Source organism: Leptonotus elevatus, chromosome 9 (assembly GCF_054856555.1).
Source record: "Leptonotus elevatus isolate MCC_2025b chromosome 9, RoL_Lele_1.0, whole genome shotgun sequence".
Classification (NCBI taxonomy): Eukaryota; Metazoa; Chordata; class Actinopteri; order Syngnathiformes; family Syngnathidae; genus Leptonotus; species Leptonotus elevatus.
In genome coordinates, this window is record NC_141247.1 from 20,386,352 (window position 1) to 20,411,763 (window position 25,412).

General features: G+C 40.7%; 2 protein-coding genes across 3 annotated transcripts in view; both read left to right on the forward strand.

The window, feature by feature from the left end:
* The window catches only part of abcb7 (ATP-binding cassette, sub-family B (MDR/TAP), member 7), a 29,571-nt gene extending 29,229 nt beyond the window's left edge, over nucleotides 1-342 (forward strand). Inside the window, exon 16 of the mRNA XM_086085596.1 lies at nucleotides 266-342. Coding sequence (XP_085941722.1) covers nucleotides 266-325 — 60 coding nt within the window. The 3' untranslated portion in view covers nucleotides 326-342. The remainder of the gene's footprint in view (nucleotides 1-265) is intronic.
* Nucleotides 343-6,125: 5,783 nt separating this feature from the next.
* The window catches only part of nexmifb (neurite extension and migration factor b), a 76,273-nt gene continuing 56,986 nt past the window's right edge, over nucleotides 6,126-25,412 (forward strand). For both annotated transcript variants that reach the window (XM_086085593.1, XM_086085594.1), the window contains exon 1: nucleotides 6,126-6,917. The gene's annotated coding sequence lies outside the window, so the exon portion shown is untranslated. The remainder of the gene's footprint in view (nucleotides 6,918-25,412) is intronic.

Sequence of the window (25,412 nt, forward strand, 5' to 3'; positions counted from 1 at the left end):
AATTTATGTGCGTAATCCTTGTGCATGATATCAATGCTCCTGGTCAGAATGCGAATGAATATTCACACGCTGATGCGCACGTGAGGATGATTTTTTTTTCCTAAAGTCACTGATACACACCGTGTTCCAAATTATTATGTAAATACTGTTTACTTATGTGTACACTACAAGTTTTAATCAAACTGCCGATGTAAGGTTGTTTTATATGAAACCAATGATTGTAGCAAAAGCTCCATGAATAGTTTGTGCTTATATTTCATTATAGGATGGAAGAATTGTCGTGGAGATCTGCCATTTTGGAGGTGCGGCGTCTTACAAAAGGTAGCATAACCCGCACATATTTTGTACATATTTTTATTCCACTTTGCTGTAAGCTAGCACACAGTTAATCATGTTGAAACTGCTGGCAAAAAAAAAAAGTGAAAATGCCATCGTCGATTGTTTCAGTGAAAGGTTCTCAATAGGGTTGAGGTCAGGGATGATGGTAGCCACACTGTGAATTTGTATAACCTTTATAGCCATAGCGGCTAAAGTTTCAGTGTTTTGTTTTTACTGCGTGGGATGGTGCGTTGTCTTGCATGACAATTATTGTACTGCGGCAGGCACAATTCTTTTTATACTGGGCAAGAGACAGTCACTCAGAAACCCCTAGATTTTCTAGAGGCCATTTTGATACCTTCGGGTTCCCTAAAGGGGTCTACTTACTATATCTCTTCCCATTATTTTAGCTCAAAACATCATTCCACCAGCTCGTTACAGTCTTTTTAAGGTATGCTAGTCATCCGTTAACCGTTCAACCGCATCCATCTGGACTCACCCAAGAAGCAGTTTGTAAATCAGTCTTCATGTGCAGTATTTATGAGATACTGAACAATTTTCTTTGTTTATAGTGGAAGAAGTTTGTGGTGTTAAAATTGCTAGCAAGGTTTGAATATCTTCACAAATCCCTCCGCTACTAACGTGTATGAGTGTGATTCTCAAACATTCACAATGTCGTGATTGTGAAAGTGTGTAGTTGTGATGAAATAATCAAAATGAATTAATATCCAGCTCCAGCAAAAATAGCAGAACAAACAGCAATGAGCTAGCATTAGCACTGTAAATAAGACGTTAGCCATGGCTGCTACGTTGATAGCATGACTCATTTGTGATGAAGTCCTACTAAAACACAATTTTTTTTTAACTTAACTTGTATTTTTTTTAATGTGAGATCCATTAAAAATCCACGAGGTGATAATCCTAACTGTCAAGCAGAAATGTTGCTAATTTGTGTCACTTCTGAATCCTCTTCAGCTAGCATGAGAAAAGTTTTTTTTCAATACTTCACAGCAAATTCATCTTTTTTTATTATTTTTTTTAAAAAGTTACCGTATCCACAAAAATTGTACAACACTTCAAGATTAAAGCCTTACTTATGGTTCTGTACATGAATACACACAATTTAGCCTCCACCTTGAACCAGTGAATGAGGGAACGCGGCAAGCGCACACATCTCCACACAGACAGGAAATCATTATTTAAAATGGAATAAATGCCCCATTTAAAGTTACTATGGTGATAGGAACTGGATACCATTTTATAGAGCATATTTACATTTTTACATGTTTTATCTCTCCAGTGGCCAACAGTGGAGAGCTGAAACAATTACACGGTAAGCAACACAAAAACTAAAAGCCGTCAGACCATTTTCTATAGCACTTCACAGTCAAGATCAGGGGTGGGCACACTTGGTCCTCGAGGGCCGGAGTCCTGCAGGTTTTGGAGGTTTCCCTTCTCCAACACAGCTGATATATGATCAGCTCATCAGCAAGCTCTGCATAAGCTTGGTAACAATCCTGTTGATTGGAATCAGCTGCGTTGCAGCAAGGAAACCTCCAAAACCTGCAGGACGCCGGCCCTCGAGGACCGAGTTTGCCCACCACTGGTCAAGATGGTAAGACTTCTTCTTCTCGTGCATTTCGCGCGTTGGCGCCAATTTTGCCAATCTCGGGCAGCGTCCCATAATTCTACTTTCCGAAATCTGATGTTGTGTAATCTACATGTAGCCAGCCATGCAAGGAAGCTCACACTTCATTGTTGTCCTAATACAACATTTATGCTCCATTGTTTTTGTAGCAGAAGCTCCAGCAGCCACGGGGACAGGCAAACAAATGAGTTAAGGCAGAAATCAAAAACTCAAAAAAATCTGACGATGAGTGAGTCATCAACAAAGCCTTAAATAGGCGGGTGCGGCTGACTGTGGCAGACGAACAACCATTCATACCAAACATGCATGCTAAGCTAATTGAAGACTAAATTGCCCATGGCGGTGAGCGTTTATGTTTATAATTTGTTTTGTTTTTTTAAAAAGAGAAGAAGGTGCTGAGGCTACACGAGAAGTGATGAGTCACGTTAAATACTGTTGCTGAGTCTTTTGACCCTTTCACGTGTCGTGTAGCTCCGCTGGCTGTTGAGTCTCACTAAAATCGTCACATCACAAGTGGCTGCTGTGGTATTTCCCACGGGAGTTGCTCCATTATTCACCGTCTACAGAGCTCCGGGGTTTATGCCGAGATGACATCATTACCATCACTACTGTGTATCAAATTCAATTTAGGCCCAAGCATGTTTTAATTGGAAATCACTTTTTTTACATAATTTACGGGACATTTCACACCAACGCATCAGATATTTATATATTTTTTTGTTTTTTACAATTTGCATTTTATTTTTAATTTGTTAATTTGTTTTATTTAATCTTCAGTGAGCGCATAGGAATTGTGTGACGGTTTTTAATTACTGTAACATAAATGCAAATTTATATTTGCCTGTTTCCCGTTATATTAGCATTAAGCTAGTGGCTTTCATTAGACTAAACCATATTGGTTGTTTTGTTTTTTTAACCATTGAAGTTTTTTAATTAGGGGTGTCAGGCAATTAAAATTTGTAATCACAAATAATCGCATGACTTCAATAGTTAACTCACGATTAATCACAAATTTTATATCTGTTCTAGATGTACAGTAAATACGTTTTCATACTCTTGTTAACATAAAAGTGGGAAAAAAAGTTAAACTAATAAAAATATGGCTGCATCTTTTAGTCATTGATACAGTATTTTCATAATAATTTATAAAATGTAGTTAAAATTAAAAAGATGTACTGTACTGTATAAAAACAAGTGTAATATTGATTTGAGGTCATTTTTCTGCCACTAGATGGCGTAACTGCAGTTGTAAGACATTAGTGACAGCTCAGTGCATTTTTATTTTCATATTAAGAGCTATCTAATCTTTAACATGACGTAACTTGTGAATTTTTTTTTAATTATAAAATGCAACTTGACCCCAGTCTCCATAAATATGTGCATTATTATAAAATGTATTACTGCTAAATTTTGACGTGGACGCGTCTGCTGCGTTGCGACTGGAATTCCCCCAGTACAGGCTTTCCAAGTAATGGGCGGTTATTAATGGTGCGTTAAAAAAATAAGTGGCGTTACAGGAACTTTAAATTAAACACCCCTAGTTTAAATACACATTTTTTTTAAAAAATTTCAAGCACGAAAACTACAAATATTAAGTGAGAGCAAAAAAGTGAGAGCTAATACTTAAAAAAAGGGGGATTTTAATAAGATTGTGTGTATGAGTGTACTTGGGCAGCAACAACATGACTCCAATTAATTATAGCCAATTGTTGCCAGGCAGAGTTCATAACAGCACATCGGTCAATGAAAAAAATGACAGCCAGCCCATCTTGTCTGTTGAATGACAAACTACGGGCACGAGAGGACAGATGCACCAAAACAAGTGACTTCCAAAACCAGACTGGAAGGATTATGAGATATTTGTTTATACCCAATAATTTCAAATCACTACTCTGCATTAGATACTACATAATTGAAAAAGGAGGAGAAAAAAAAAGGGCACACTCCCGCTGACCCTAATTCAAAGTCGCCTCTGCCTAAAACTAACCACCGCGACATAGACTGAACTTGGTGGCATTGAGGTGCTCTTTTGATCATTTCTGGATGACAAACCAAAAGTGATATCAGTCTCACTTGGCAGTATTGCAACGTTATGTTTATGTAGTAAGTAACAATTAAGGCGGAACAATGTGCGAAACCTGGCACTGGTGTAAAAATAATTTTGGGCCTGTAGGGTGACGTAGTGAGACAGCTGTGTGGGCGTCGCATTAGGACAGCTTGTTAGTGATGTTGTTGCTCAGAAATACAGACAATGTGTCATTATTTCCACTCCAGGAATCTGTATTTTGGTCCAACTGATGCAGCGCACATTTAAAATAGTTGCTAAACGGATGCCAATGTCGAATTTGCATTGACAGTGCGTTATGTTTTCTAGAAGATACATATTTTGGGGAGAACATTTGATTGTATAGAATCTGGCTAGTATTATTTATTTATTATTATTATCATTATTATTATAAAAGCATATGCCTGCTTCACAAAGAATAGAGTCAACTTTTGTTGTCTTGCTTGTTTCATTCTTAAATCAATGACACTCGCACTGAAAGTCAATATTTATGTCACTTAAATTTCAGATCAAAGATATTTATGGCTCCCTGCATCACATTACTCACAAATTAGCTTGTCAGCCTTTAAATTAATCTTGCCTGATACGTTTATGAGAACGACGACAACAAAACATATTTTTTGATTGTGGTTACTGTGGAATTGCTGTGGCAATTATTTTTTTCTTCATCTTGCAGTTAAAAGTTGTGAAAGCAAGCAAAGGTTCCACATCTATTTCTAAAGTAATTTGAAAGGCGAGTTTGTGTCAGAGAGGAAAATAAATTGTATTTGCCAGCGTGCATGCACCGAGAGAAGTCAAGTTCAATTAAGAGGAGCACCATTGTGCGCGCTTGCATTTGATTTAATGTTTGTCAAAGAGCTGAAAATATCCAAGTGTATCATTGGAGGCCATTACAGCCTCACGTCTGTACAGGTATGAAATCTCGTTATTAGTAGCAATCATTTTCTTTCTTTCTTTCTTTTCTATCTATCTATCTATCTATCTATCTATCTATCTATCTATCTATCTATCTATCTATCTATCTATCTATCTATCTATCTATCTATCTATCTATCTATCTATCTATCTATCTATCTATCTATCTATCTATCTATCTATCTATCTATCTATCTATCTATCTATCTATCTATCTATCTATCTATCTATCTATCTATCTATCTATCTATCTATCTATCTATCGAGAGCTACGTAGCTACAGTACATATCTCGCTCGCTATGTAGCCATACCTATAGCTTGCTAGGCAACTAGCTGGCTAGTAGCTAGCTCGGTATAAGTAGCTTGCTAGCTATCTACCTATCATCCATCCATTCATCCATGTCTACTGTATTTATGACCAATTTATGAAGAGCCCTTTAAATACATGCCCAACTATGCAAAGGGACAAGCTAATTAGTGATGCGTTAGCAGTTCCAATTTCCCATTACAAACCTGTAAAGTATTTTAAGTCGAGGTTGACATACATTTACCACATTAGATAACTAAAACGGTGAATGAAAAATTCTGGTTTATGTTATACGTTCAATGTTGGGGTTGCAGTGATAAAGAACTGCATTGCATCATATTCAGTGATGTGTCTGCCTTTTCAAAAAAACAAAAACAAAAAAAAAACATTTACAGTATGAGAAACAGCTCTCAGTATGATGCAGTTCAGCTCTTCACAATATGTTTTACACATATCTCTTGCGTCAAAAAATAAAAAATAAACTGTTTTTTCCCCACCAATCTCATCTCGCTCCTCAGAGGTCTAAAATAGTCAGCCACTGTCCTCTTCTGCTGAGATAACTAATAGCCTTTTCGTTTTTATTCATGTGCAATTAAAAATAATAATTATATATATATATTTTTTTTTTCACTTGAAAGTCAGGTATTTTTCTTTCCTGGGGCTAAGGGTGTGCTTGACTGATACATTGGTGGCTAAGAAAACTGTTTCTAAATATATTTTATGCTGGAGAGGCTTAACGGGGCGACAAAGTTTTCGAGGGGGCTGTACCCAACCCCCCAACCAACCAACCAACCAACCAACCAACCAGCTCCAGTGTAGAGCCACCCCTGCTGATGTCAATCAGTCAATACAGCTCTCGTTTCGGATCTCATTTGATTGGACGGTCTAAGTAACAGCTTTTTCCCAGAGTCTCACAAGTGACACGAGTGGGCCCATCGCGACGCGCAGCCGTGGCAGCGCACACTAGCAGCCTCTTCATTATTCATGACTATTCATGTGCTTGCAGTCGCCCTGTTATGATACAGTCCTATCCGGAGTGGCCTCCACCTGATTTGCTCCGCGCCTCCGTCGGGCGGTGCGTGGCCCTGCGTCGGCCGCCTGCGCGCGCTCATAGGTCGGATCCAGAAGGCTCGGAGAGGAAGAGGAGGGGTGAGCAGACTGCAAGGAGGGGGAGAGGTCCAGCTGCAAAAAAAAAGAAGAGGGGAGAGGGTGAGAAAAAAAGAAAAAGAACCGTGACAATGGCAACATCAAGCATCTCCTAAACGGTCGGCGAAAAGGAGGCGGGCGGGGAGTTGGGACGCGCCGGGCCGCCTTGCGAGCGCCTCTTCCTGGAATACGAATCGCGGCGTAACATGGAGCGGCGCGGCGGAGGAGAGTCGCCGTGTCTCCATCACTGAGAGGCGCGTCCACCTGCTAAACGGAGGCCCGGGCTGTTGCTGCTACTGCTGGTTCTGGTTCTGCTACTGCTGCTACTGGCTGGTGGAGCAAGCGAAGCAGGCTGGCTGGCCGGGGCTGGTGGGTGGGGGACATGCAGGGGGGACGTGTTTGCATTTGGGAGGAAAGAAGACGCACCTTCTCACATTCCGCCCCGAGCTCTTGCGGAGGATCCGATTGCGACGCGCGGGGAAAGACGCAGTTTTTGGGGGGCGCAGACGCTCCGGAGGTAGGCAGTGAAACGTTCTGTTCTTTTATCAATATCGTCGCTGTTAACGTGGGCGTGATGTGTTTTTTGAATTGGGGTGCTTGATTTAGACACCGATTTAAAGGCAATCCATGCTTGCTTGCTCTCCCCTCACCACCACCCCCACCCATCAGACATTTTATTTTATTCCAAGGGAGCATGCGGTGTAGTAGCAGCCTCCTTGGGACAGCTGTTGTATCCGTTACCCATTTCCTGCAAAAAAAAAAAAAAAGAATAATTTTTTTCCCCTCTCACATTGAAAACAGGTGTAAATATGTTATGGGGAAAATGCACCTTTTTTTTTTTTAAATCCTTGTTTTTCATTTTAAATTTGCACCCCCTCCCCCTCCCCGCCCCCATCACTATATACTCCCTAAACGAACAAGACACAAATAGTCCCCAGTAATGAATGATTCATGAATGAGATATTGAACCCCCAATGTGGGTTAACACACCTTCCCGAGGAGAGGCCCCTCCCTCTCTACAAAGGATTCCAAACATAAATCCTCATTGTAATTCTTCTCCTTTTCAGTGACACCCCCCCCCCCCCACTCCCACAGGTGCACCATTTGTGAATGCCTCCACTGTCGGCCCAGTAGCTTCAATGTTTACTGGGCGTCCCGTGCACGGTCGGCCATGCTGCGAAAAGCAATGTGGACAATGTAGCGTTGCTTTCCAAGGCGCTTTGGTTTTTAAAGAGACAGAAAGTGTTGTGGTTGTGAATGCACCGCATTCTGGACAGGTACTGGGAGCACCTTCCTGCTTTGAAGTTTTACAGCCAGTTGAATCCTTTTCGAGTGCAGGTGGTAGTGCAATGTTGATCAGTGCCCTTTGCGGAGTCCTCCTCCCCGAATGTGAAGACAGCAGTGAAAACCAGATGGAAGGCCATGCATTGATTGAGTCAAAGAGAGCCTATAAGAGGGTTAAATTGAGTTGACACATTGATGTGGGTGTCATTATCATGTGTGACGGCACCGTGTGCGCCGTTGGGCCCCGGGCTATGTGACGTGTGCTTGCGGGTGGTGGTGGTGGTGGTGGGGGGGGGTGGGGTATTGTTGCGGGGGGGGGCTGTTTGACGATCCTGGATGTGGAAAGAAGCTGAACCGAAATGCGTCACGACAATCCACGTGTTCTTTCTTATTGGTCACACGGATGTAAACAGGAAGAAGGGTTTGGTGCAGGAGTAAGTGAAACGGTGGTAGTAAATACATACGCTCTAAAAACAGTTGGGTCAAAAGTAACCCAATTATGGATTTGAAAATGGGCCGATCCACTTTATGGGTCAATTTGACTCAACTTTCTGGGTTGTTTTAATACAAAATGACACCATTTTTTGACCCAAATAAAGGATCTAACCAATATTTATGAGTTGTTTTGCGCTGAAACTTGGGTCCATTTTTGACCCATGGTTGGGTTATTTTTGACTCAACTGTTTTTATAGTGTACTTTTAAAACTGCTGGGTCAAATTTGGCGATTTTGTCGATTTGACCCAACTTTGAGTCAAGAAAGCGTACAACGACGAATATTGGTCAGATTCTTTACTTGGGTCAAAAAATTTGGTCATTTTGTATAAAACAATCCATAAAGTTGTGTCAAATTGACCCATAATGTGGATCGGTCCATTTTTGATCCATAATTGGGTTACTTTTGACCCAACTGTTTTTAGAATGCAAACTGGGTGAAATAGGTAACCCAGCGCTGGGTCCAAATGAGACAGAGCCATTGCTGGGTTATTTATGTCCAGCGAGGGTAAAAAGTTTACAGAACAGTTGTCCATTTTTTGGCAACTTAAAGATTTACGTAAAAATAACTTGCACTCAGTTGGGTCAAAAGTAACCCAATTATGGATAAAAAAATGGACCAATCCACTTTATGGGTCAATTTGTTGTTGGGTTGTTTTATACAAATTAAATGACCCAATTTTTTGACACAAATAGAGGAGATGATCTGGATCAGATTTATGAGTTGTTTTACACTAAAAGACTCATTTCTTGACAGGTCAATTTTTTACCCATAGTTGGGTTATTTTTGACCCAAATTTATATGTAAATCAGAACATGCCATAATCGTGTTACATATTTGTGATAACTAACCTACGGTAAGGTACTAGTAGTCATCTGTTTTTTATACCATTAATCCTCACGAGGACCCTAGACAGAATCGCAGGGCACAAATAGGCAAATAATAATTCACATTCACACTTATGGAGAGTTTTGAGTCCTCAGTTACAGTTGATATTAAAAGTCTACACACCCCTGTTGAAGTGCCAGGTTTCTGTAATGACACCAAGATACGGTAAATAATTTCCAAACGTTTTCTACCATGTGACCTTTAACCTGTACAACTCATTCGTTTTTGGACAAATAACAGAAATCATGCTGTTGCAGAAGTGTACACGCCCATTTATGACTGAGATGTGTCACATTCAAGCTCATGTTAAATGAGTCAGTAAACAACGGCCACCATTTTAAGTACCTCTGATTTACCCCAAATACATTTTCAGATATTCTAATAGGCTTTAACTGACTTTTTTTTCCCTCTAACAAAAGCATGAAAGTTGTATCCGTGTTTTGTCTGATATTTAGCAGCCCCATGTCGTGAATTAAGAACAAGTACCCTCTTAACTCATTCACTCCTAGCAATTTCACTGAAGCAACCCCCTTCGCTCCCGACTGTTTTACTGTAGTTTGACTGATTTTGCAAGGCCCACAAAACATTGTATTCTATTGCTATGAAAACATGGAACCTACTAAAAGAAAGATTTAGATTTAGAGTCTCTTCTTCTTTGTATCTGTTTCCGTTTTGCAGCAATTAACATTAGAATATAGCTACGTTTCATCATTATTCACAAATCTGTTCAAAACACAGGCAAAAGGAGCTTGTTGCAACATGGCCCTGGCTGATCTCTTATACTCTGCTGCCACCTGCTGGCCGTTTGTGTAACAACTATAATTGCTTCAACTGTTCTCTTCAGTTCAGAGGCTGCATCAAAGCCTTCTGTATGGTCTGGCATAAAAAACACATAAAAAACATATAAATACAAATGAGTTACATTGTAAAACCAATTGCTTACAATTTGGGCGGAACTGAGACCAGTCAAAGTCGGTACTATGCAGTGGAAAAGCAGCACTTTCATCTATTTACTCACTGTCGTTCCAGGCATTATCACAGACTGCACCAAATAGGATTTGATTCAAATGGACCAAAATGAGGGCTAGTGTGGCAGCTTTTGTAGCAAAAGTTGAATATCTGTCTACTACCTTGCCCCGATTGTGACCTGTAGCCCACATTCGGTTTTTAAGTGTGAATTGCTGTGAGAAATTTAGCCCAGTGACACAATTCAGCCCCATTTTTTCTGCCAGCAGCTTTGCCCGAAATGTGTTTTAAAACGCCGCTCGAGCGTTATGTTGCAGTCATAAAAGCAGCAGCTTGTGTACATAGTCTCTCTCTTATCTTCCCCGGGCTGATGTGTGCTCGCTTGCTCGTCCTGCTCTCCAGCCTTGGGCTTCTGCTAGCACTATATCGCTCCACAGAGAAGCAACTAAACCTCATCAACGCCGCCGGCCATTCTTCTCACGTGAGGTTCATGCCTCTTATTGATATTTTACACCTCGCACATCCTTATCAGCATAAATCAAGGAATACGATGTAACTTGGAAAGGACACGGGATGAATGACAAATAATCTTTTTTTTTCTTGCCTCGACGTCCCGCTGAGCTTTACGTCCACAATCATTTATTTCCTATTCTCATATCTCTGTTCTCGAAGCCACTTGATCCCATCGGGGCGGTTTCGGTCAGTAACAATGTATGCAGAGTCCCGCCGCGTTTGGGTTGTGACATGCGGCGCCGAGGCCCAGCAGCTCTCGTCTTTCTCTGCGATGCGGGCTTTCTGTAATTAAAGGCAGAGGTAAGAGCAGGGGAGCGGGCCGGGCCCTGATTGCTTTTCATCGCCGCCAGCACATGGAGAGCTGCAGCGTGTCCTCGGGGGACTGAGGCGCTGTTGAGCTCTTTTTGGCTGTCAGCGCTAACACTCCCCCCCCCACACACACACATCTCCAGTTGAGGAGATATACTCGTGCTAATGGCGGGCCCCAAAACATACATCCCTGCGCATACACTTTTCAACTTGGAAAATGTGTGTGCACGTAAGTGGGACAGTGTAATGAATTGGAAAACAAAATTGGGGCAACATTACAGAATAGGGTGGGACAATTTCCTTTGACGTAGAATGCAATTTTTGAACTGCAAAGGCTGCATTTTATTTATTGATTTATTTAATCTGATAAACTCAAAAAACGTTTTCCTAAGAAAAAAAAAAGTTTATTTAAAAGTTTCATTTATTCCCCAAAAAATCTTGTGAAAATTTGCCGACAACAATATTGTATACTGATTCAAAATCAGTTTTAACTAGAGCTGTCAAGCGATTATATATATATTTTTAAATCAATTAGCTTAATTAAAAAGGCATTTTATCAAAAAGCACCAGTTATGTTAATTTTTTCAACATTTAATGTTATGTTGGACAGACAGGACAATCTATGCTTTGTCATAGAGAGCTAAGATTCAAACCCGAAGCCCAAAACTCTGTAACAGACCTGCTAAGCACCATACATCCTGCATTTTTTTTTGGTATACTGACTCAAGGCTCAGATTTTTTTTTATTCCCTTCAATTTACAGCTGTAGTGAAATGGATGAAATGTCATTCCCCTGGGGTTGTTCAGGTAACAATTGCAGAAAACTTCAGTGGATTAACCGGCCGCAACAAACAGGATGTAATAAAAAGAATATGATATGAGAAGGATACACCAAACGTTACAGACTCTTCCATCTCCGCTTCTCGCACTCGTGTGCCGATTACAAATATTAGCAAGTGGGAAGCCATTACACATGATAAACATTGCAAACTGATTCGTTTGGCTGACTGAGTCACCCCCCCCCCCCCCCCCTTAGGTTCAAAAGGCAGTTAACTTTGCTGCTGGCCATCTGTTTTAACTGTATAAACTTCTCTGAGCTTTTTGTGGTGTTTTGATTTTCCTTTTTGGTGTGTTCATAGGGTTCCATTTGTGTGTGTATGGCAATGGCTCACAATGACAAGGGATGTCTATCCATTTACAATATGTTGCTGTTCCATTGAATATTTGATTTGTTTGGAGATTCTCATTCATCCAGGACATGATTAGACACAAAAGTTTAATTTAGGCAACTTGATTGTTCTTATGGATAGATGCATGGATAGATAATATATAATGGATAGATGGATGGAATACATTTTGCTCTCTAGGAAGCTAGTTAGGCTGCTAGCTAACTTGCGCGATAGATAGATAGATAGATAGATAGATAGATAGATAGATAGATAGATAGATACATAGATATTTAGCTCGCTAGCTAGCTAGATGGATATTTAGTTTGCTAGCTAGATAGATAGATAGGTATTTAGCTCGCTAGCTAGCTAGATATTTAGCCCACTAGCTAGCTAGATATTTAGCTCACTGGATAGATAGATAGATAGATAGATAGATAGTCATCCAATGAGGATAGATAGATAGTGGTGTAGTATTTATTTAACAACTTTAAATATAACAATAAAAAAATAGAAGAAAGTTTCTATGTGAATAATCATTATTTGAAGGAATATCACTCTAAGAACTCTAATGATAATTTTCTATTAGCTCATCAATAGGATTTCACAACACAGGAATTTACATACACACACACGCTATTCAGTACATTAATCGTATTTCTTCTATTTAAAGCCCAAAAATATAAATCACAAACACATTTTGATGAATTCCCTGGCCCTACTCTATGTAATTATTTGTTTTATGTATTGTACTTTATTAATCCCATTAGTAAAGTTATGGTGCACAAATGAAAACCAACATAACACAAGAGAACAGATAAACAGAATTAATGAGACATACTGTATTGTGGAGATGAAGGTTTAAAGTGTGACGAATACGCACACACCAAGGTGGTCCTCCTGTTCCTCTTATACACAGAGGCCTTTTCAGGACATGATGTCAGAAAAGGAGCACAAAGAAAGTTGTGTGTCATCTTATTATTGATGAATTAGTTGTGCACGGCTAGTCCAAGTAATGCATTCGGATTTCTGCCATCGACGCACAAAAGTCCAATTAATGCGGACTCTATTAAGCCACTTTCCGTGTTGCCTACTTGAGCTCGGCATGTGGGCCGGCGGCCACTGGGACCAGGCGCACGCAGGTTTGACGTTCATACCTCATTTCCTGCTTCCACATCAGAACCCTCATATTGCAGATGGATAGATAATGTGAGCCCCCTCCCACCCCAGCCCAACGTTGGGCAGGCACCCTCACGGGCCCCCTCGTATGTCAACTCCTGGGACTGTCGTAGCAGACAGTGAGATGCGATCCTGGGAAATTTGAGAGGCGCAGGTTTTAATGCGGCAGACACAGGTGCGCCGACATGAATGGTGTGAAAGCATCATATTCACAACATGACTCGGGAGGGAGGAAGCTATGTGACGGAGCTGAATTTTAATTGGTTTCGCAATATGCTCCCTTGTATTGTTCTCTTTGTAATGGCGCACACAGTGGCAATAACGGCCCTGTTTTTTTCCTCATATTATAACACTAATAGATTCATCGCTCCTTGTCTAATTTCAGCTTGTTTTTTTTTTATTTTTAAATTCCTCCTGTTGAACCCGGAGGTGTTATACGCCGGACATGTATACTGTAGGGATAGTGGAATAATAAGCCATCTTCATTAGCCTTATCTTTAATTTGGCGGCTGGAAAGGGAGGAGGGCGAGGGGTTGATGATGAGGAATCAGAGTGGCACGCACCAGGAGAGAGGAATAAATAGGAGCTGCAGAGGAATGGTGGGAAGATGAGAGGAAAAGATGGGCCGAGAGTACAGAGGGATAGAAATAAAGGGTGGTGGGGGGACTGGGGGTGGGGGGATTCAGGAACAAACAAACAGTGGTGAGATAGACGGTAGTGTTTCTAATGGGAGAGAAGCTCCTTTGCACTTTCTCATTTTTTTCCTTCTAAATGTTGTTTTGTCTGTTCACCACTTAACAAGGCAGCGATGCCTCCGAAAAAGAAGCCGCTGTACGTAATTACCCGCATTTCAAGACAGCCTCGTTTGCTTCTCCAAACAATGTTGTGAAATCTGCATGCAAAAACAAAAAAAACCCAGACCGGATCATACGCCAGATGAACCTTTATTAATATTTATTGCGATGCAGCATTCAGTCAAAGATTTGCTGTAATTCGTTTAGCCGAGCCGCTGTTTTCATTTAGGAAAAACTGCAACGCCACTTACGCCTGAAACAAACATTGCGGATAATTGATGTGAAAAGCTATTTCATCGTCGTCGATGTCAAAGAAAAGCATGACAAAAGTCTCCCAACAGCCCACCCGGCAGATACAGTCAGCCAATAACCAACGGAGCTTTTGCGTTGTGCGTTTCAACATACCACGCAAGGCAAGTCAAATGACAACTGTCCCGGAATATTTGAACAGCAAACTGAATGGCAGCGCGTGAATTTCCGAGACGGATTTGACCCGATCTGCTGGATGTTGCTGCTGATGGCACAACAGCATGACAACTATTCTACTAAGGCTAATAATTATAATCATTCCCAGCAAGTGGTCCTTGTCACAGGAGCGTGGCACAATGGAAATAATAATTAGGACTTCTCATTCCACATGCGTTCAGAATGAGAGTGCGATGCGTGCACAGTGACATGGAGGATGTACAGCTGCGTGTTTGTTTGTTTATCTGCTTGGGTTTGCCACATTTTGTTCTGTTGGATTTGCTCAGCATAACTGTCCAATTCCTGATTCCAAATATGCTTTTAATGTTGATCTTTTACGTTTAATTCATTCTTTGAGCATGCTCGTAACTCACTGGAAATGTCATTAATGTTTTTTAGCAACTCTAAAAACAATGGATATACTAGGAAGTTGCTGATACTGCATGTGCTGTATTCAGAAGTATTACATATTATTTTCAAATGATGTTCCTGAGTTTATAAAAAAAAAACGTAGTCAAAAACACTGAATTTCAATTCTCAGACTGTTCAGTAAATAATTATTCATACATTTTCTGAGTTTATAAAAAAAAAAAACGTCTTCGAAAAATAGTTCTTACTTTTGTGATCAAAAGCACTGATTGGAATCTCAATTAGGCTCTTTTGGCAATAGTTTTTAAATAAATAATAAATTATAGCAACTTTTCATCATTCCATACCAATTTCACACTTTATTTTACCATTTATTTTAAGTGTGAAAAAAATTGATTTCCGAATTGATGTAAGCCCCACTTATTTCAGATCAAGCCACGCCCACTTCCAGTTCTGGTCACGCCCCCTCCGAATACAGATATAGGTAATTTAGATGGTTGAACACATACAAATACAGATACTGGTGTACTCGCTCATCCTACTAGGAACAAATCAAAACTCCTCAGTAGGCCACCGTAATATAAATCTTCACAGAGGATAAAGAATATGAGCATGTGAGTATTGTTGTATTGTGTGTCTTTCAATATAATATACAAAGGGTGATAATGTACCCCCGCTATTTGCGTGGAAAAGTTCATTCATAATTATGTAAAAGAAAAAAGAAGGTCGGGGTCAAAATCAAAAATCACTAAAGCAATAGAAACAACCGAAGTAACAACATAAATTGTCACCCCCCTAAAATAATTGCCTTAGTCATTTATTTATTTTTGCAATTTTTTATTTATTTTTATCTAAATCATCTCCTTATGATGCAAAAGGTTCAATTTTTTGTGTTTCCTGAAAAATCTGAAAAAATGACATCGGCGTCAATAAAATCCCTGGAGGAAATGACAAAAAAGAAACTCATTGCATCGTACCCTCTTGAACCGAGCCGCGCCGTATCGGATTGAATCAAATCATTTCCCCCTGAATCAAACCTAATCAAATCATTTCTCTTGAACCATCATTGAATCGTATCGCACCCCATGCATCGAGATATGTATCAAATTATCCTTTATTGGAGAAATGCATCCACCTAGTAAATCCGTCCATTTTCTTAAGCGCTTATTCCAAAATAAATAAATTAAAACAACCAAGCCGATAGTGGCTTTGAGCCTTTAACAAGTGGCTAATTGTAGTGTCAAAAAACAAGCAGGACCAGGATGCCGCAGCCTCTCCCTCGTTTATTTTGGGCTCGCCTCTGACAGCAGCACCGGGCGACGCATGGAGGCTCCGCCATGAGCAAATAGACGTTTCTCAGCTCACAATGTGTCAGTGCTCTTCCAAGTCACTTCCCCAAGTCATCATTCAGCTCCACTGTCACAATTCAGCCCACATACATCAGTGCTGAGCCAGTAAAATGCGCTCCCGAGGGAGTCAAATATGCACCTCGGTGTAGCCGCAGCTGATAAAAGAGCTAATTCATCATTTAGTCACACAAAGCCTCAGAGATTCATTGGTAATACCTTGTATACCGCTATACTGAAAATCGAAGAACTGGCGACTCACAGCATTAGAAGTATGTTTTGGAAAAAAAGAGTCTGATTTGACTTTGTTGCATAAAATTATTAGATGTTGTTATGTTAAACATTTTCATGGTTTTATTTATCCCGTCTGACAAGGAAAATATTCAACTCAAGCCTTTCTTTGTCTTATTTCATCTGAGCTATTCTGAGATGATGAAATCACATTGGGTGGAAGGGGAATTGCAATTTGTTTTTGACATCTAATGATGAAAATCGCTCATTCCAGCCCTCTTAAAGACTAAATGAAACTGGTGGTGCAAAGCTATTTCTTCTCTTTTCACAACCCTGGTTGACTTCTTTGTTCGCAGACGGAATCTCTTACTTATCATGAAACTTTTGTTTTTAAAACCATTCACACATTTTTACAACATTCATAACTGTCATATGTGTAAAAATGTGTGTTTCGGAGCGTATTTCCGAACGCACCCACGATGAGGGAACGAGGCTTTGGGGGTGACAAGATGCCTAATATAGTCTAAGTTAGTTTTTGTAAAACATTTATACAAAATCAAATAAATAATAATAATATACAATACATTCATTTTTGGTCACAAATGAAAACCGCAGCGCACTAGAAGCATATTCAAGGTCTCGTTTTTTTGTATTAAAAAATAAATAAAACACTTGACTGGTCCGCCTAGTAAAAACAAAAACATTCCATTGGTAAGACTTAGAAGGAAGAAAAAATGCAAAAAACCAAAACAAAAGCTTTGATGAAATTTTGGTCACAAATTAAAACCCCAGCGCACTCGGAGCGTATTAATGGTCTAGTTATTTATTAATTTTTTTGTAAAAAACAAAACAAACAAAAAACAAAATTGACTGGTCCGACCGACTTAGAAGGAAGAAAAATAGCAAAAACAACAAAACAAATAGCAAGATAAATTTGCAATAGATGACATTTTTGTCACAAATGAAAACTCCAGCGCACTTGGAGTGTATTCATGGTCTAACTTTTTTGTAAAAAAAAATATATATATATATATATATATATATATATAATAAAGAACAGTGATTCTTTCCGATACGACGAGTTAGCCCGTATGACACTTTGCCTTACATCATTAGCGCAGATGCCAAAACCTATCCAAAACAAGAAAGTCAACAAAAAATACTCCTATGTCCTCAGATTACACTCGTTCATAAATAACAAAAGCAAGATGTTGCCTATAGGCCCCTTGCCATCCTTTTCAGCAGGTGTGTCTTTGTTGCACTTCCAATCACTGCTTCGGGACAATGTTTCTGTTCTGCTTGACTAAATACTTTGGCTGCATCACAACAACAGCCATCTTCCTTTTATATTCAAATGATGCTTTGTATAAACTGCTGCTTTGAGAGCCGTCTCAGAGGTGTGGATGCGTTGTGTTTCCGTCTCGCTCGTTCCCCCACAAACCTGTGCTTTATTTGGGATTTGCTTATGGTTTATTTATGTAAGTAATCCCGCCGAGGGAAAATCTTTGACAGGGGAGAGCTTGCGTACTGTCTGCACGCATACTCTGCAGCCATATGATCCAATAGGTTTAAAAAAGACACTATCAAACATGCATGCCGCTGCAGTGTTTGGGCTCCAGTGATGAAGCCTCTGGAGAGGCGGGCTAAGGTATCTCTGTGCATTGCGCAATCTCGGGCCAGCCGTTGCTGAGAGCGGCACCCTGTGCCGACTGTTGATTCCAGAAGCGCTGCTGTCCTCGGGGGTTCCGTGACCTGACACGGAATTAGCCGTAACAAACGTTATCTTCACAAACGCTAGCTAACCACTACACAGGCTGTATCACTCCAAACAGAATCGTCTGACAAGCATGGCCACACACGTTTATGTGGGAGTGAGCTCATCTTAATCTTGACAATGGATAGTGGACTTCTTAGAATGATAACATAATGTGTAATAGATTGTACTAAATTAGCTAACGCACACTACATTGACAGTATTGAGCCACATCTCATAAATGGTGAATTTGTAGTGAAACTGCTAGCAAGATTGTAATATAGCCTAATTTCTCTAGTCCTTCCCTCAAGTTTTAGTTATGCCACTCACAAACATGGCCATTTATAAAGGCATTCAATTATGAATGTGATAAATAATCACCGAGAACACTGTCCAACTTTAACACAGCAGCACTAGCATTACTAAGCTAGCATTAGCACTGTAAACAGACCAATGTTAGCCACCTCTGCTACATTGGTAGCACGACTTTTTCGTAAGAGAGTGTGTCTATAACACAGCAGCACTAGCATTACTAAGCTAGCATTAGCACTGTATACAAGCCGATGTTAGCCACTTCTGCTACATTGGTAGCACGACTTTTTGGTAATAGAGTATCCATCCATCCATCCATTTTCTGTACCGCTTGTCCTCACAAGGGTCGCGGGGGTTGCTGGAGCCTATCCCAGCTGGCTTCGGGCAGTAGGCGGGGTACACCCTGTACTGGTTGCCAGCCAATCGCAGGGCCGAGTAATAGAGTAATAGAGTACTATTACTATAACACTAAAGTTTTATTTTTTTGAATGCACATTCTTGAGCTGTCTCTATCGAATATTATTTTGAGAATTTAGTAGTCTATCAATTGTATTCCATTGATTAATCAAATAATATGATAACAATTTTATTTTGCTTTAAAGAGTATTACAAAATACATTTCCCCAATTACTGTTTACGAACCAATTGTTGTTGTTTATTTGGTATTGTAAAAAAAAAAGTCACATTTAAACAATATGACAGGAGAGGATTGATGTACTGAACAAACTGGTTCGGTTATTTTTCCTTAAAATTGCATGAAACGGGCACAAGATGGTAGCCAATACTGGTGTCAGCTGCCATCACGAGTATCAATAACTTTTCCCTAAATTCTTAATTCTACATCTTACCAAGTCAGTCAGTCAATTCGTGGAACAGTTCGGAGAGGAGGAACTTTAGAGCTCAAAAACTGTAGGGAAGAATTTAGAGTCACGTCTAAAGTATTGAGGGCATTTTGGAAAGAGTACGTTTTGCATTGTCCTTGTGTCAATCGGTAAATTGAGCTTTGTGCTTTTTGGGAAAACAGAAGAACTGTAGAAAAGAAGCACTTGACACCGGAATTTTTTTCAATTACCACCGGAGGATTATTTTTCACTTACTGAAGGCAAAAGTAGAACAAGACCCACGAAGAAGCATCAATGAAGGCCTGGCAGAGCATCTCCAGGGAAGAAATTTGGTGACTTCAGACACTCACTGACTGATTCCACATTGTTTCACTATTACTTCCTCTGGGAGTCGGGCGTCATCATAGTTTTTTCCTAAAATCTGTTTCCTGAGAGAGAAAAAGTATCGAAAGGATCCTCGGACTCATCTCTGTGGATTTACGCAAACGTGAATCTCAAGTTGTGTGGTACAATGTATTTAAACCAGGCTAAGAATTAATTCCATTCTTCTCTGAAGCCAGATGGGCTTTCCATATCCGCTGAGATGAGTCGCTGTGCCCTCCTGAGACTTCCCATCACAAATCAATTACCTTCCTACCTCCCTCGCCTCTCCCACTCTCTCCAAGTGCTCTCCTCATATTCTTCATTAGAAGCCCACCACTTCACCTAGAGCTCGCTTTGAACATCTCAACCAGAACTCCGTGTGTTTTAAGTGTCCGTGCCACCTTGGAGTACCTCCATGTGATTTATTCATGTGTTTTAGCCACATGTGCGGATCACACTGAACCCCAGTCAGTCTCTGATATAAATAGGAGGCGGTCCTGGACTTGATGGAGACCTTTTTAGGCTGTGAAATCTGGCTGTGATGCCAAGGTGCAGCGGCTTCGTCCTCGGGTTAGTGATTATGTTATGTTCTCCCTTGCGAGTTCTATCTCCCAAACAAACATGTCGCTAACTGAAGGGCTTGACGGCGGCGGCCTATTTTAGTCGTCGGCAGGTAGGCGGATGAGTTGAACTTCCCTGCGCGGCAAATTCTTAGTCTAATTAGTCCGCCTAATTATGTCTTTGTGCTGGAAATTTCTCAAATTAGTGTGATCGCGCAGAAATGCGAGCACGCTCATTACGGTTTGTCGTTGTGGCGCTAAGCAAGGGAAGTGTCTGCGGCCCTCGTCGCCGTCCACATGCCGTTATCAAACGCACTATTCTCGGAACGGGAACGAGAGCCTCACGGTGAATGTCACCTGTGAGAGACTTGAGACCCCCCCTGGCGGACCATGGTAAGGTCCCCTTTGATTTTCCCTCTTTGCGTGGCGGCCTGTAAGAGTGTCACCGCATCGGGATGTTAGGTGTCTTTTTGATTTGTCTTCACGGGCTTTCCTTCCTCACTTTTCTTTGTGGCTCAGAGCATGGACAAGACCACAACCTACCCCCCCCCCCAAATCTACCTCTCTTCCTCCCTTGTTCATTTCCTCCCATCCCTTTTCCTCCCCCCACTCCCAGTCCTGTGTAATTGGTATTCCGAGTGGCAGCTGGGATCCATACAAACGCAGCAGACAGAGGGAGCATGCAAGCAGGGAGGAATGTGTGTGTGAGAGAGAGCGAGAGAGCGAGAGAGAGAGAGAGAGAGAGAGAGAGAGAGAGAGAGAGAGAGAGAGAGAGAGAGAGAGAGAGACATGGAGGCAGGGAGAGAAAAAGAGAAAGCAAGCAAGTCAATACGCTGCTTCATTAGGACACTGAGTCACAGTGGTCGTTGCCTCGTTTGTTTGTGTTTGTCCAATACTTTGTCCAAAGCAGGGCCTGACAGACCCGGTTCGCTCGCAGTGGCAAAACAACAGCGTCACGCCCTCTGGCAGACATTTTCCGTGCCTCTTTTGACCTTTTTCCACCCACTCGGCTTGGCGCTACTCACGTTTCGATACGTTTTCGGGATGCAAACAACTGAAGGTCACTCATTGGTCGGGCAGGTTTGTCGTTGTAAAATTCAATGGCAGGCCATGAGTTGGTACCTGAGCTTTCAGTGTGGACTTAATTAGAGCTGAACACGGCATCATACAGTGGTTCTTAACCTTGTTGGAGGTACTATTCATGAATTCACAAAGCGCTGTGTTCTTTTTTTCGCCATCTGTGTCTTTTGGTTTTGCTAGATAGCTAGTTGTTCTGGACTGGTAGAATTGCTCAACTTGACATTGCAAATCATGCAAGGTAGGACGCTGACTTCCATCACTCAACTCAACTCTATATGTCGAGTTTTTAAAACAACTACCGCTGTTTTCTTATAGGGGAAGTCATTTTGCAACGCCCACAGAATATTCTGTTCTATTGCTATAAAAACATGGAACCTACCAAAATAAAGATTAAAGTCTCTTGTTTCATCAGGAATTTTTTTTTATATTTCTGTCTGTTTGCAGCAATTAGCATAAGAATATAGCAAGGTTTCATCATAATTCCCAAATCTATTTAGAATTGTGAGTAAATGAGCTTTTTTTCAACATGGCCCTAGTTGATCTCTTTTACTCTGCTGCCACCTGCTGGCCGTTTGTGTAATAACTACCATTTCTTCAACCGTTCTTTGCAGCTGAGAGGCTGCATCAAAGCCTTCTGTATGCTCTAGCATAAAAAAACATTTAAAAAATAAGTCTAAATACATCTTTGAGACACTTAAAACATTTAAAATATTACTTATTTATACGTTTTTGGGAACAAATGGGTTAAGATAGAACCCGAAAACAGCAGAGGCCCTAGAATTGAACCCTGTGGAACACCATAGATTCTATTATACATGGGAATTAATATTGCACATATTCTTCTTCTTTTTCTTTTTTGCTCAATATAGAATAACGTGATTACAAGAATAAAGAAATCCCACGACTTACCATCACAACAGTCATAAATCAACTACTGAGCAACGTAGCGTGATAACCTGCAGACAATGATGGCCAATTCATCATGAATCATTTGAGTCAGGTGTGTGTCTTGACCTCCGCCGAACTCCTCAGACTTACTCACCGAACCCCTGGGGTTCGATCGAACCCAGGTTAGGAACCACTGCCGTATGGTTGCTAATGTTAAAATTCCACTTGAACATTGTTTTATTAGGGCGACACAGTAAAACAGATTCTAGCTCTATTATTTATTTTTGAAATCTGAGCATTCCCTGAATTGGTTGTGTTTGTCTTTTCCCATTTTTTTGTAGTCCGGTGACCAGAGTGGTTATGAAATATATAGATAATGTGTTGTCCAGATAGACAGTGAAACAGCAGGTCAGGTTAAAGGAGCGAAGCTATCTCTCTGTTTTCAAATGAAACCCCCATTAGACAAAAATAGGAGGCTGCACTTATTGAAAACACTGAAGTTACAGGAAGAAAGCAAGGCAGTGGAGTGTTGTGCGGTTCTGGCGAGCTGAGAGCACAGCACTTGGCAGGATATTGAAAGCGTAAGAGAGAAGCAGGTTAAGAGAGGGTTGAAATGACCCGTTCCTCTCCTGAAGGCCTGTTTACTTGATTCTCTCGTCGTATGGCAGCGACTGTCTGCTCCGGACTGCCGGCTCCCGAGGCCCTCGTGGTGCACGGCGACCTCTCATTACCATTGCTTGCGAGAGCGTGAAAAGGAGATCGGTGCAAAGGGCAGTCGGGGAGATGCGCCTAACCTTTTAAACCATCTGAATATGTCAACCATACAAATAACTCATTAACCTTATCCATTTAAATGAAAGGCTCCTACTTTTATCCCACACCCCTTTCCTTTCTCTTCTATTAGATTTATTTAATTGGCCAAAGCCCATGATGAAAATGGCGAGTCCCTTTGGAATGGGAGCATTCACGAGCGCAATGGGGATTGGCCCCCTCTGGCCAGGACATTTAACCAAGCCGGCCTGTTTAGGGAAAGGAATTGTAGACCGGGGAAGTGCTATGTGTGTGAGGGTTGTTGTTTAGGAAGTGGCCTACAGCCCTGTTCAAGAAGCACAGGAGGGTATTGATTGGAGGAGCTCAATAGTTGGGCTCTTTTAATCACCTCACTCAGAGGCTGCATTGTCCCAAAGGCCTGGAGAATAAGCGCGCCTAATAACCCCGTGCATATATGCACACAGCCACCGGCTCCCAGGCCTGTGTGTGTGTGCGTGCGTGTGTACCGCGCTCGGGCCCACACCGCCACTAATCAATAGGGCTGATTACCAACAGGGAGCTCGACTCGCCTTTGTTCGCTTTGCAAAGCCGTCTACTGCATCCGCGCATTCCTTTAAGAAGCGTCTCGTTAATACACCACAGATGTTTTGCAAATGACAATCATCTTAATATGCATTCTTTTAGTTGAAATTTTACAATTACAGTTCAGCCCAGATTTGGCTTACCCTGCCCATATTTTGTGTACCGTCATTTTCGGACCATTGGGTAGTATTAGGCGCAACATGCTAGATTTAGCGCTATTATGCTAGGTTATATCAAATAGCGCCGTATCTGTCGCTAGCTTTTTTTGCACCGTGCTACTTCACAGGGTTTGCTTCAAGTGGAGGACGGGATCCTTTGATGGATGAATAAAAAAGTTTGAAAATCACTAGTCAATCTGGTGACCAGTGATTGCGTTATTACGTTGGCTAATGCTAAATGCTATCTTGGTTGACAGTTCAACAACTGTAAACAAAACAATGAACTCACCATTTTCAAACCTTTTTTGCTCGGTCCCGACAGCTATTGGAAGCTGGCTGTGCTGTTTACCTCACTGCGGTCCGGTCCGACATCGTAATATTTGAAATATGCCATCAGAAAAGGTTCGTTTGGGTTGGGTCTAATCAGCAATTGTAGCATTAGGCTAGTAGGACTACAGGAAGTAGTTCTAGTTTTCGCCTGCTCGCGAATAAAATGTGTACGAGGATGAGAACCAAACATTATGAAAGTGAATTTTAATAAAAAATGACAAAACTGAAAAGCCGACATACGTAAGGCGTTCTGGATTAAAAGGCGCGATGTCGATTTCTCGCCTTATAGTCCGAAAAATACTAGTACATTTTTGTACAGTGCAGTATTGAATATGTATGGATGACGTGTCAAAAATTTTAAAAGACTGTAAGACATGCTAGATATGCATTGAGAATATTCTCTTTTGTTGTTACATTTTGAAAATGTTTCATATCACTAATTTAATCTTTTGTTTTATTGTAAAGTGTCATGGGAACTTTTTGTCTTTATTAGTTTGTTTAGCCTGGCTCTAAATCATCATGGGCCTAACTGTACTTAGGGCACTAAACAATGACTTAATTAGTGTGTCCAGTGACTGCACGAACAATAACTGAAAAACGGACTAATGACATAATAGTCCGACCATGCCGCAAGGCAGCACTTGTTTATGCTGATCAAGAGTGTTTTACTAAAATCTGTCATTTTGGCCATTTGTTTACATGACAACAGAGACAGAAAATACAAACATTTGAATAACAAATATTTAGGATGGTAATTTTGGAAAATAACAGTGTTATTTTAGTTTTCATCACATAAATGGTGGAACAAATGTAACTTTGGTTGAGACATATCGGGCTATATTTTTGTGACCAGCGTGAATCCGACGCAGCGTGTGGCATAAATCTGCTTGAAGGTGGTTGAAGCTGCAGCTCATTCCGAATGCTGGAGCTCGGGTTCAGACCAGAACAGTCCTAAAGACTTTACACTGCCTCCCAATGAGCCATAGAATAGATTTAATAAATCACTGAATGGCATAGGTCTTGAATACATTAAAGAAATGCTGATGGAATATTCTGTAAACCCAGTAAAGTTCTGAGGTCAGCAGACTTGGGTCAATTTATGGAGACCAGAGTTCAAAGCAAACATGGCGCATTAGCATTTAGCTGTAATGCTGCACACAAATGGAATAATAAATCTTTACTTTGACTTTAAATGTCATAAATTATTCTGGTATTCTGGTTTGAATTTTTTCTGGAGTATTTTTCAGGGTCAATATATTTTTTTTAAATTTTTACTTAAATAAAAGACTTTCAGTCATTAGCTATACGTTCACTTAAGGACAGAGTGTGAATAAATGTTCCACCTCTTTTTCCAAAGTATTGGTAATTTT